General features: G+C 38.7%; 1 protein-coding gene across 1 annotated transcript in view; it reads right to left on the bottom strand.

Moving 5' to 3' along the window:
* Positions 1–8,721: 8,721 nt before the first annotated feature.
* Positions 8,722–10,180, bottom strand: part of OOSP1 (oocyte secreted protein 1) — a 57,298-nt gene continuing 55,839 nt past the window's right edge. Inside the window, 1 exon segment of the mRNA XM_055091380.1 lies at positions 8,722–8,812. Coding sequence (XP_054947355.1) covers positions 8,722–8,812 — 91 coding nt within the window.

The following is a 10,180-nucleotide window of genomic DNA, read 5'->3' as shown; positions in this document are numbered from 1 at the left end:
CACAGGCTCCGGACGCGCAGGCTCAGCGGCCATGGCTCACGGGCCCAGCCGCGGTGGGATCTTCCCGGACCGGGGCACGAACCCGTGTCCCCTGCATCGGCAGGTGGACTCTCAACCACTGCGCCACCAGGGAAGCCCCTACCCCCACCTTTTTAAGACTTTAAGATTGCTTATGAAATGTGGGAATTTTCATTTATTTACATTTTGTAAAACTTACTTGTAATATATGTTATCCCAATAACATTTTATTTGTAAATATGTGATAACTTCTAAACTGGTCTCTGATTAGTTGTCTCTTCAGACTTTATGTGTCTTGAATATATCTGCTAACATTTTAGTGAGGAATTATTTATTTAATCTTCATTTTCAAATACACTGGCCTAAAATCAAACAGTACTCATTTACAAACGATGTAATTGTAAAACTTTGAATAGGGAGTAATAATTTCAGGAGCATTCCCATCAACTTAACTTATATGAGTGTCTCACTGCACCTAAACTATTGATGTAAAATGTTTTAGAATTAATGATGGGCTTCCCTGGTGGCGCAGTGGTTGAGAGTCTGCCTGCTGATGCAGGGGACACGGGTTCGTGCCCCGGTCTGGGAGGATCCCACGTGCCGCGGAGCGGCTGGGCCCGTGAGCCATGGCCGCTGGGCCTGCGCGTCCGGAGCCTGTGCTCCGCAACTGGAGAGGCCACGGCAGTGAGAGGCCCATGTACCACAAAAAAAATAAAAAAAAAGAAACCAGCTTAGAATTAATGATAATTTTATATATTCCTGCTGTATTCTTTTACATGTTCTTATTTATCATGGTTTTTCTTTTTAAACCTGAGTTTTGTTTCCTTGTTTCTATGTAGTTAATTCTGTAGCAATTTGCAAGTTCCTATATATGCAATTCTTTGGGAGTTTTAGGTTTTATTTTTATTTTTTTAAAGGTTACCTCCGTGTCAGGATTTCCAAGACCATCCCCAGTTTTTTAAAAAATTTTATTTATTGATTTATTGATTTTTGGCTGTGTTGGGTCTTCGTTTCTGTGCGTGGGCTTTCTCTAGTTGCGGCGAGCGGGGGCCACTCTTCATCACGGTGCGCGGGCCTCTCACTGTCGTGGCCTCTCTTGTTGCAGAGCACAGGTTCCAGATGCGCAAGCTCAGTAGTTGTGGCACGTGGGCTCAGTAGTTGTGGCTCGCAGGCTCTAGAGCACAGGATTAGTAGTTGTGGCGCACGGGCTTTGTTGCTCCGCGGCATGTGGGACCTTCCCAGACCAGGGCTCGAACCTGTGTCCTCTAAATTGGCAGGCAGGTTCTCAACCACTGCGCCACCAGGGAAACCCCATCCCCAGTTTTGATGATTTGCTAGGACGACTCAGCATATAGTCATATAACACTAAGATTTATTACAGCAAAAGGATTCAGAGCAAAGGAGAAAAGTGCAAGAGCAAAGTTCAAAGGAAACCAAGTGTGAGCTTCCAAGAGTTCTCTCCCAGAGGAGGTACACAGGATGCGTTAATTCCTCCTGCAATGAGTGTGACAACGTGTGAGATGTTATCTACCAAGGAAGGTCATCACAGATGCAGTGTTCAGGGTTTATATTAGGGGCTGACCACATAAGCATCCTTTGCTCAGCACATACCGAAATTCCAGATCCCCGGAGGGAAAACTAGTGTTCAGCAGAAACGATATTGCTTGCACAAATAGTTTAGGCAGTGAGCCACTTTACCAGTTAGGGTGGTGGGAACTCTCCTGAAATCCAAGTTCCCAAGTGCTAGTCAACAGCCAACCTTGCAAGCAGGCCTTTCTTAGTATAGCAGTCTTAGTATAGCTATCTTTAAGTCTATTCTGTACATCTCTGAATTTTCAAAATGGAGAATCCTCTATTTTTCTATCACCTGGAGTTAATTAGCATCTGTTGTAGGCAGAATTCTAAAGATGTTTCCTGCAACTTATTCAATCAAACATTAGTCTAGGTACTGCTGTGAAAGAGTTTTACAGGTATAACTAAGATTAAGGGCTTTAAAATAGGGAGATCATCCTGTATTATCTGAGTGACCCAATCTAATTACCTAAATCCTTTAAAACAGAGACCTTTCTCTGGCCAGAAGCAAAACAGAGAGTGCCTCAGAAGGGGATGTCAGTAAGATCTGAAAACTGCCAGGGACTGGACCTTTGCTCTCTTTGAAAGGGTCCATGTGGAGAGGAATGTGGGTGACCTCTGAAGGATGAGAATTACCTTCAGCTGACAGTCAGCAAAGGAAACAGATTCAGTCCTACAATCGCATGAAATTAAATTCTGCCAACAACATGTATTAGCCTGCAAACATAGCCTCCCCAAGAGCCTCCAGAAGAAGCACAGCCAACTTGATTTCAGCTTTGTGAGACTCCAAGCAGAGAACCCAGATGAGCATGTGGTGCTGGACTCCAACCACAGAAACTATGATAAACAAGTGTTATTTTAAGGTGCTAGCCTGTGGTAATTTGTTACAATAGCAACAGAAAACTAATACACAATCTGTATTCTCCTACAGGGAATATACCATGTTTTTCCAACACTTTATTATCATTTGGGATTTCATTTCCAGGTTTTATATTCCAAAATGAAATTTAGGCCAAAGGATAAACTTTGCTGGTAGATTGGCCCTCTAACATTTATTTGCATTTACATTTGTTTGTTTTGGGGGGCACATACTCTAATAATTTTTTTTAGAGAGGATCTATATATGCTATATATTGGAATCCTTTTTTTTGTTTTGCTGTTGGTTATCCTCACACATTTAGAGGTGTCTACCATTAATAATGCTTAATGATTCTAATTTTTTAAATCTCCTTTTCCCCTTCACAAATGAATTCTAGTTAGCTTGAATACAAGGGAAAAAGATTAAAATAATTTTTGTTAGAATTTTAATACTATTCTTCTATATACCTCTAATATCCAAGTGTGCAGATAATTCTGAGATAATTTAATAACCTTTTGTAATGTGTGTTTGCTGTATGATTTGAGAATGTTCACTTTGGCTATAAATGCAAGAAAATAAGAAAGTGGTCAAAACCCCTAAGACATGAGGCAGCAAGAAGTTTGTGAAGCAGAGTCAGAATTAATAAAAGGCATGAAATATAAGTGAGCGACTAACCAGAGGCATGCCAAGAATAGATGGAATAAACAGAAAATATGATGGAACAAACAAGAGTGTTACGTAGGGAAAAAGACGGAAAGAAAAACATTTTTCATCATGCCGTCAATGACCCAACAACTCTATAACCCCAAATTGTTCACCCATTAGTAATATTTAATATGGTCCCATTCTGGCCCCGTGTGTGCTCTACTCTACCCGCCTCAAACACATAAACACACACCATGGAGTTCGATCATAGCTGTGACCAGTAATACCACTACATCTCTCTGATGGAGCAAACGTGAGTCATTGACCCTGAGCACCTTCCATTTGTGACCCTCTTCTCAATCCTCAACTCTGGTCCTTGAAACCTCATAATCATGATCAGTGGAGAAAGCTGATACAGCAGAGAGATACAAGATAAATGAACAGAGCATACCCCAAGATTCTGCTTGCTTCTATCCTACTTGCCCCTATCCTAAATGTGTTATTCTCCTTTGTTTCTTTTTCCTTGCTTCCTATTGTAAGCTTTAAATTGATCTTATACACTGTGTGGCTTCAGTATCCTTTTTTGGTCAACGAACTATTCCATTCTGTGTCCACCAGAAGAGCTGACCGAATGAGCCTCAAGACAATTTCCAACAACACACTTTTCTTTTTTAATTTTATTAAACATTTTATAAACTTTCTCCATCCTTGGTTTTCTGGAATGTCAGCAAACTGGGTCTAACTCAGAAATACCTGGGTTGAAAGACTTGAGAAGTAGAGAATACTGTTTTAAAAAAAAACATAGGACGTTCATTATGGAAGGAATTACAGCAATTCAAACAGCTAAAACAAATTGTATTCAAATTGAATAGAAATGGATGACTCATGATGTTCTAATTGTTTACTCCCCAAAGATGAAAAATGAAAAATAATTTCTGATGAATTGAAATAAAAAGTATGTTCTTATTCAGGGTTATAGATATTCCATACTGTGTTAAAAAACCCTCTAATCTAATATGTTTTTTATAAGGGAAAGGAGGTGGAGTAGAAAATAAACAGGGGACTAGCGGCAGGATAGTAGAGCAGGATGGTCTTGGAGGAACATATTTACTTATGCCACTACCCAAGAAGTAACAGCATTTGACACATATTTCTGGACCTTCTCTTTAAGTTTCATCTGATTTCTCATGAGAAATTCAATCCTCATTCCATTAGCGTGGAGGAAGAGAGTTACTCAACACACTTACCTGGCTTTTTACTGATCACTCATGTAATCTGCCTGGCCCCCAAGTCTCTTACAGTATGGAATGGTCCCATCTTGCGATTAGCTGGTTAAGTCCAAAAAGGGGGAAATTCTCCAGAGAAGCCTCATTTTGTCGTGGAAGCTAATCTCTGTTCTCAGCAGCTTTACAAGGAGTAAATAACATGCTATTGTGATTATTACCCCCTTGTTACTTTTGTTAACAGACTCAGAATCCAGAAAGAAGGAGTGAGTGTGTAGGTTCAAGAGAACTTTTTAGCATGTGATTTTTACAAGATTTTGAAATGCTGCTGCTTAATCCATTGCTTGAAAAATTTAGATATTTGAACAGGAGACTAGACAATATTCTAATTCAAGATTTTGGTTAAAGGTCTCAGAAATTGTGACATCAAATAGAATTTTTCCCCAAAATACTAGCCACTTCATATGAGCAAGATAAAGGAACCTAAATTCTCAAAGTGACCTAAAATTACTACCACATAGAAAAGGAAAGTGATGTAAAGAGGAAAAGAAACTAGAGAAAAGCTAGGAGTAGAGAACAGAATATTAGAATATTAAATATCTATATTATGATATCTATAATAAAATAGTCTACTATTCTGAGACAGTTACAAAAAGAACTCTGATTTTATCTTATTTTACATATATTATCAGAAGGAAGTGAAAGAGGGATTAATTAGAGAACTGCATTACAGTATCATAGTTACTCAACTTCTACCCAGAGCATTAGATGATGAGTAAGCCTATATCCTTCACAAAATGCAGTTGTCTAGAACTCTACAACGCCCTGCGAGTCAGGACTTGAGTTTTCTTCAAAGAAGAGAAAAACTATTCAGATATGTAAAACTTTATTTTTAAAAGTTGCCTCCATTACAAATTTTAAACTCTAGGAAGTTCCTTTTTCCCCACCCAAAGAGCTCATAAACATGCACAGAAGAGCTAATTCATTTTAAAAGGAACATTATTTAAAAGGCAAAAGATGCTATCCATAGGCACTAGTTTCAACTTCTAAGAGGCAGAGCAATCCTTAGGTAGCCAGAGTACCAAGATTAGTAAGACTGTCTTACCCACTAGAATTTATAGTTCCTTCACTTAAAACAAAGGGATTTAAAAAATTACATAGTCCAGCAAGGGGAGAAGTGTCCCTGTAAGGAAGGAAAAGAAGCAGTCAGGGATAGTACTAATGGGAGACTATTACATAAAACTTCTTGAGCTATTTCACTGCGGCTTAAGTAGGAAGGAATACAGGAGTTGGGAAATAGGGCCTTAATTTTACACCACAGAACCTATTACAGACATACCTCATTTTATTGTACTTTGCAGATATTGCCTTTTTTTTTTTTTTTTTTTTACAGGTTGAAGGTTTGTGGCAACCTTGAATCAAGCAGGTCTATCGGTGCCATTTTTCCAACAGCATTTTCTCACTTCATTTCTCTGTGTCACATTTTGGTAATTCTCACAATATTTCTAAAATTTTCATTATTATTTTATCTGTTATGGTGATCTGTGATCAGTGATCTTTAACGTTACTACTATGCCTCACTGAAGGCTCAGATGATCGTTAGAATTTTTTAACAATGAGGTATTTTCTAAACATAGTGTTATTGCACACTTAGTAGACTACAGTATAGTGTAAACATAACTATTATATGCACTGGGAAACCAAACAGTTCATCTGACTCGCTTTATTGTGATATTCACTTTATTGCAGTGGGCCCCATAGGACATTTGCTACATAAGACACCTTCTCCAAGACTGGGAAATGGAACCAACCTACCTAATGCATAGAAATAAACAGAGAATTATGCAAAATGAGGAAATGGAGGAATGTTCCAAATGAAGGAACAGACAAAGCCTTAGAAAAGCAACTAAACAAAGTGGAGGTAAGCAATCTACCTGATAAAGAGTTCAAGGCCATGATCATAAAGATGTTCAATGAACTCGGGAAAAGAATGAATAAACACAGTGAGAATTTTAACAGAGTTAGAATATGTAAAGAAGAACCAAACAGAGCTGAAGAATACAATAACTGGAATTAAAAATACACTAGAAGGGGGACTTCCCTGGTGGATAAGACTCTGCACTCCCAGTGCAGGGGACCTGGGTTTGATCCCTGATCAGGGAACTAGATCCCACACGCATGCTGCAACTAAGGGTTCACATGCCACAACTAAGGAACCCACATGCCACAATTAAGGAGCTGGTGAGCCGCAACTAAGGAGTCCGCCTGCCACAACTAAGACCCAGTACAACTAAAATATTTTTTTTAAACTGGTATCAAAAAAAAAAAAAATATATATATATATATATATATATATACACTAGAAGGAGTCAAGAGTGTATGAGATGATATGGAGGAATGGATCTGAAACTAGAAGACAGAGTAGTGGAAATCACTGAAGCTGAACAGAAAAAATAATTTTAAAAATAAGGATAGTTTAAGAGACCTATGAGACAACATCAAGCATAATAACATTCACATTTTTGGGGTCCAGAAGAAGAAGAGAGAGAGAAAGGGGGACCTTCTGTCTATGGCCCACTTGCTCAGTCCTCGACCCTTGTCTTTGTAACTTTAACCCCACAATCCATGGAAAAGGATGATGAAGCAGAGCTAAAGACATATAAACAGAACACACCCCAGGATTTCAGTAATGTGGTCCTTGCTTCCTACTTTCACCCTATTCTAAATGCATTCTCTCTCCCCCACACACTCTTCTTTTCCCTTGCTTCTTGCTGTATGTTTTAAATGCATTTTATACACTATGTGATTCAAATATCATGCTTTGGTCTATGACCTTCCAATTCTTGAGCATCTCCAGGAGAGATTGACTAGTAGGTAATGCATCAAACATTTCCACATACACCTTTATTTGTAGAAAGCCTTTTTTTTTTTGTCATCTCCCCCTGCTTGGCTTCCAGGACCCCACTCTATGCTGGGTTTACTTCCAACCTACCTTACTGACTTCTCGTTGCCTCATTTGAAGTTTCGCCTCCTCTCAGCTACCTCTGAACATTGGAAATCCCAAGACTTGAGCCTTGTACCAGTTATCTTCTTTTTCCTCACTTATTTGCTTGAACTCATCCAGTCTTATCAGCTTTAAATTTTACTTTTTGCTGATGAATACAGATTTTCTGCATCCAACCTGGACCACCCCCTCCGACGCCCAGACCTATATTTTCAATACCCACTTGCTATCTCCTCTTGGAGATCTGATGAGCGTCTTAAAGTTGACATTTTCAAAATAGAGTTTCTAAACCAGGATCTCCCACATTCTTATCTAAGTTAGTGGCACTTCCCACTTTACGGTAGCTCGAATATCAAAGTCTCCTGGATTCCTCTTTCTCTTATATCCCATATCCAACTGTTTGCAAGTCCTTCTCAGATTATATGTATTGGTATATTTATACAGATATATATATGTCTCTGAACATAGACCTAATTTCTTCTCTCCCAGTAAAGGTACATCATTTGGCACACAAAGAGAATATAGCATTCAGATTCTTCCTGAACTGGAAGAAAGACAGTTAAAAAATCAGTCCTAATATAAACATTACTTAGCTATTTCTATGAGCCTGCTATTCATAAGTAAAGCAGTTTATATGTATGGGGGTATAGCTGGGAGAAAGGGTGTAGATTAAAAGTGAGGGAGGAGGAGAATTTGAGAAAAAAGAAACGTTCTATCCTTAACCATATTCTTAAGTGTGTAGTGATTCAAGTGTAATGCATGTCTAAGTGAGTAAGGATACTTGGGCCTCTTTAAATTATGAAGTACAACCCAAATGTTCTAAGACTATCCTGGTACTCTCCATAAAGCATAGCTCCATCTCTTTATTGATAACCAAAAATTAACATGCATGTGGATTTTTCATAATACCCCTTCATATGTGACTCAAGAATGAAGGACTTGTACTGCCTTAAGGCATTTGGTCCTTCCTGGAAGAAGTTGCCAAGCATTATGGCACTTCTGAGTTCACTTCCTAAGGGATTATCAACATATCTAAGCCTCCACTTTGTAGGCTCAGTTTGACACTGATTGTTTTTTTTAAGATTCAGAACTTCATTGATGTTGGAATTGATGGATATTTCTTTCACCTTTGCATTTGTCATGGAATTTCATATGATGCCCAAGAAGGACAGCTCTTACTTAAATGGGATCCCTGGGAGTTAGTGACAGATTAACAAAAACACCATGATCAGCAACGCCTTCAACAAACATGGGAATGCATGAACTGCCCATTCCTGAACTGAAAGCTTTTTAGGCACAAAGCACCTTAATACAAATATGGGACATTTCCTTGCCAATTCTATTGGCTCTTGTCTAGGACATGCCTGGACAAAATTATAAAATGCCAGTTCTGAGGGCCCTTACTGTGGCTGCATTGCAGAAGCAACTTCTGTGTCTTCAGAGCTGGTTTCATTATCTACACTTTCTGCTTCATTTAAAAATGGATACATGCTAAAGTGAGAGGAGAAAATAGAGAAATATCACTTCAATATAAGATCTATTCAGACCTTACTGTTTACAAGGCTGAACTTGAGACCAAATTCCTGTTACTAGTAGATGTACCGATTTCTGCTTATTGTTCCAGAACATCACAGGCAGTGCTCACGGTGTTGAATAGCATGGGCTTAGAAACCAAACTCTGGGTTTACTTCCTGGTTCTACCATCTACCAGAAAATCATCTTGAGCAAATAATTTCCCTTTGCCTCAATTTCCTTACCCCTGAATTGGTATAATCTTATCTATCCCATTGAGTTGTCATGAACAAACACATTCATAAAAGTGTTAGAACAGTGCAGGAATATGGTAAGTGATTAATAAATGTTAATTTGTTATTTATTATTGCTATTATCTGTGAGAAGAACACTATGTAGTGAGACTCTACTGTAATCACTGAGAGGAAAAAAAACCTCAGTTCAAGATTTTAACCAGAAGAACCTAAGAGAAAAATTATCCAAAGAAAGTCCTGTCAACGATCAGAATTTTGCCAAGACCTGATCAAAGTTGTTATGATCTAAAGCTTGATTATTATAGACTTTCTCAAAAGTCAGTAAGATACAAAAAGAAATTAATCTTTTTTTTAGTCTTTTAATTTTTCTTTTTTTTTTGCGGTACGCAGGCCTCTCACTGTTGTGGCCTCTCCCATTGCGGAGCACAGGCTCCGGATGCACAGGCTCAGCGGCCATGGCTCACGGCCCCAGCCGCTCCGCGGCATGTGGGATCTTCCCGGACCGGGGTGCGAACCCGTGTCCCCTGCATCGGCAGGCCGATTCTCAACCACTGCTCCACCAGGGAAGCCCATTTTTTCCTTTTTTTATTTTTCCTTTGTGATTATGTCATAATGCACAAAATATGTAAGTAAAACAATAAGCTATGACATTTGTAAATAAATAAATATATGTTGGAGTGCATACTAAAACATTTTTACTAATGATGAGAATAATTTCAAATGTTTGAAAATTGCTGCTAGAGATTATACTAGTCTAGATTATGCTTCTATAGTAAACATTATACAAATGCAGATCCTTAACACCACAAACTGCTACTTCTATGTTACACAAGGTCGACTGTGGGTCTGGGAAACTCTCCAAGGCAACTGTCCTCCGTGGAGTGACTCAGTGGGGAGGATTAGGCATTCTGTAACTGTCCCATCTTAAACATATGGCTCTTAGAGCAACAGGGAAAGAGAGAAGGGAGAATTGTGTACAAACTCTTTTTTTTTTTAACATCTTTATTGGAGTATAATTGCTTTACAATGGTGTGTTGGTTTCTGCTGTATAACAAAGTGAATCAGCTATACATATACATATATCCCCATATCC

The sequence above is a fragment of the Physeter macrocephalus genome, chromosome 16 (assembly GCF_002837175.3).
Source record: "Physeter macrocephalus isolate SW-GA chromosome 16, ASM283717v5, whole genome shotgun sequence".
In the NCBI taxonomy this organism is placed as follows: Eukaryota; Metazoa; Chordata; class Mammalia; order Artiodactyla; family Physeteridae; genus Physeter; species Physeter macrocephalus.
The sequence above is the reverse complement of the archived record's forward strand: the minus strand, read 5'-3'. Positions and strand labels throughout refer to the sequence as shown.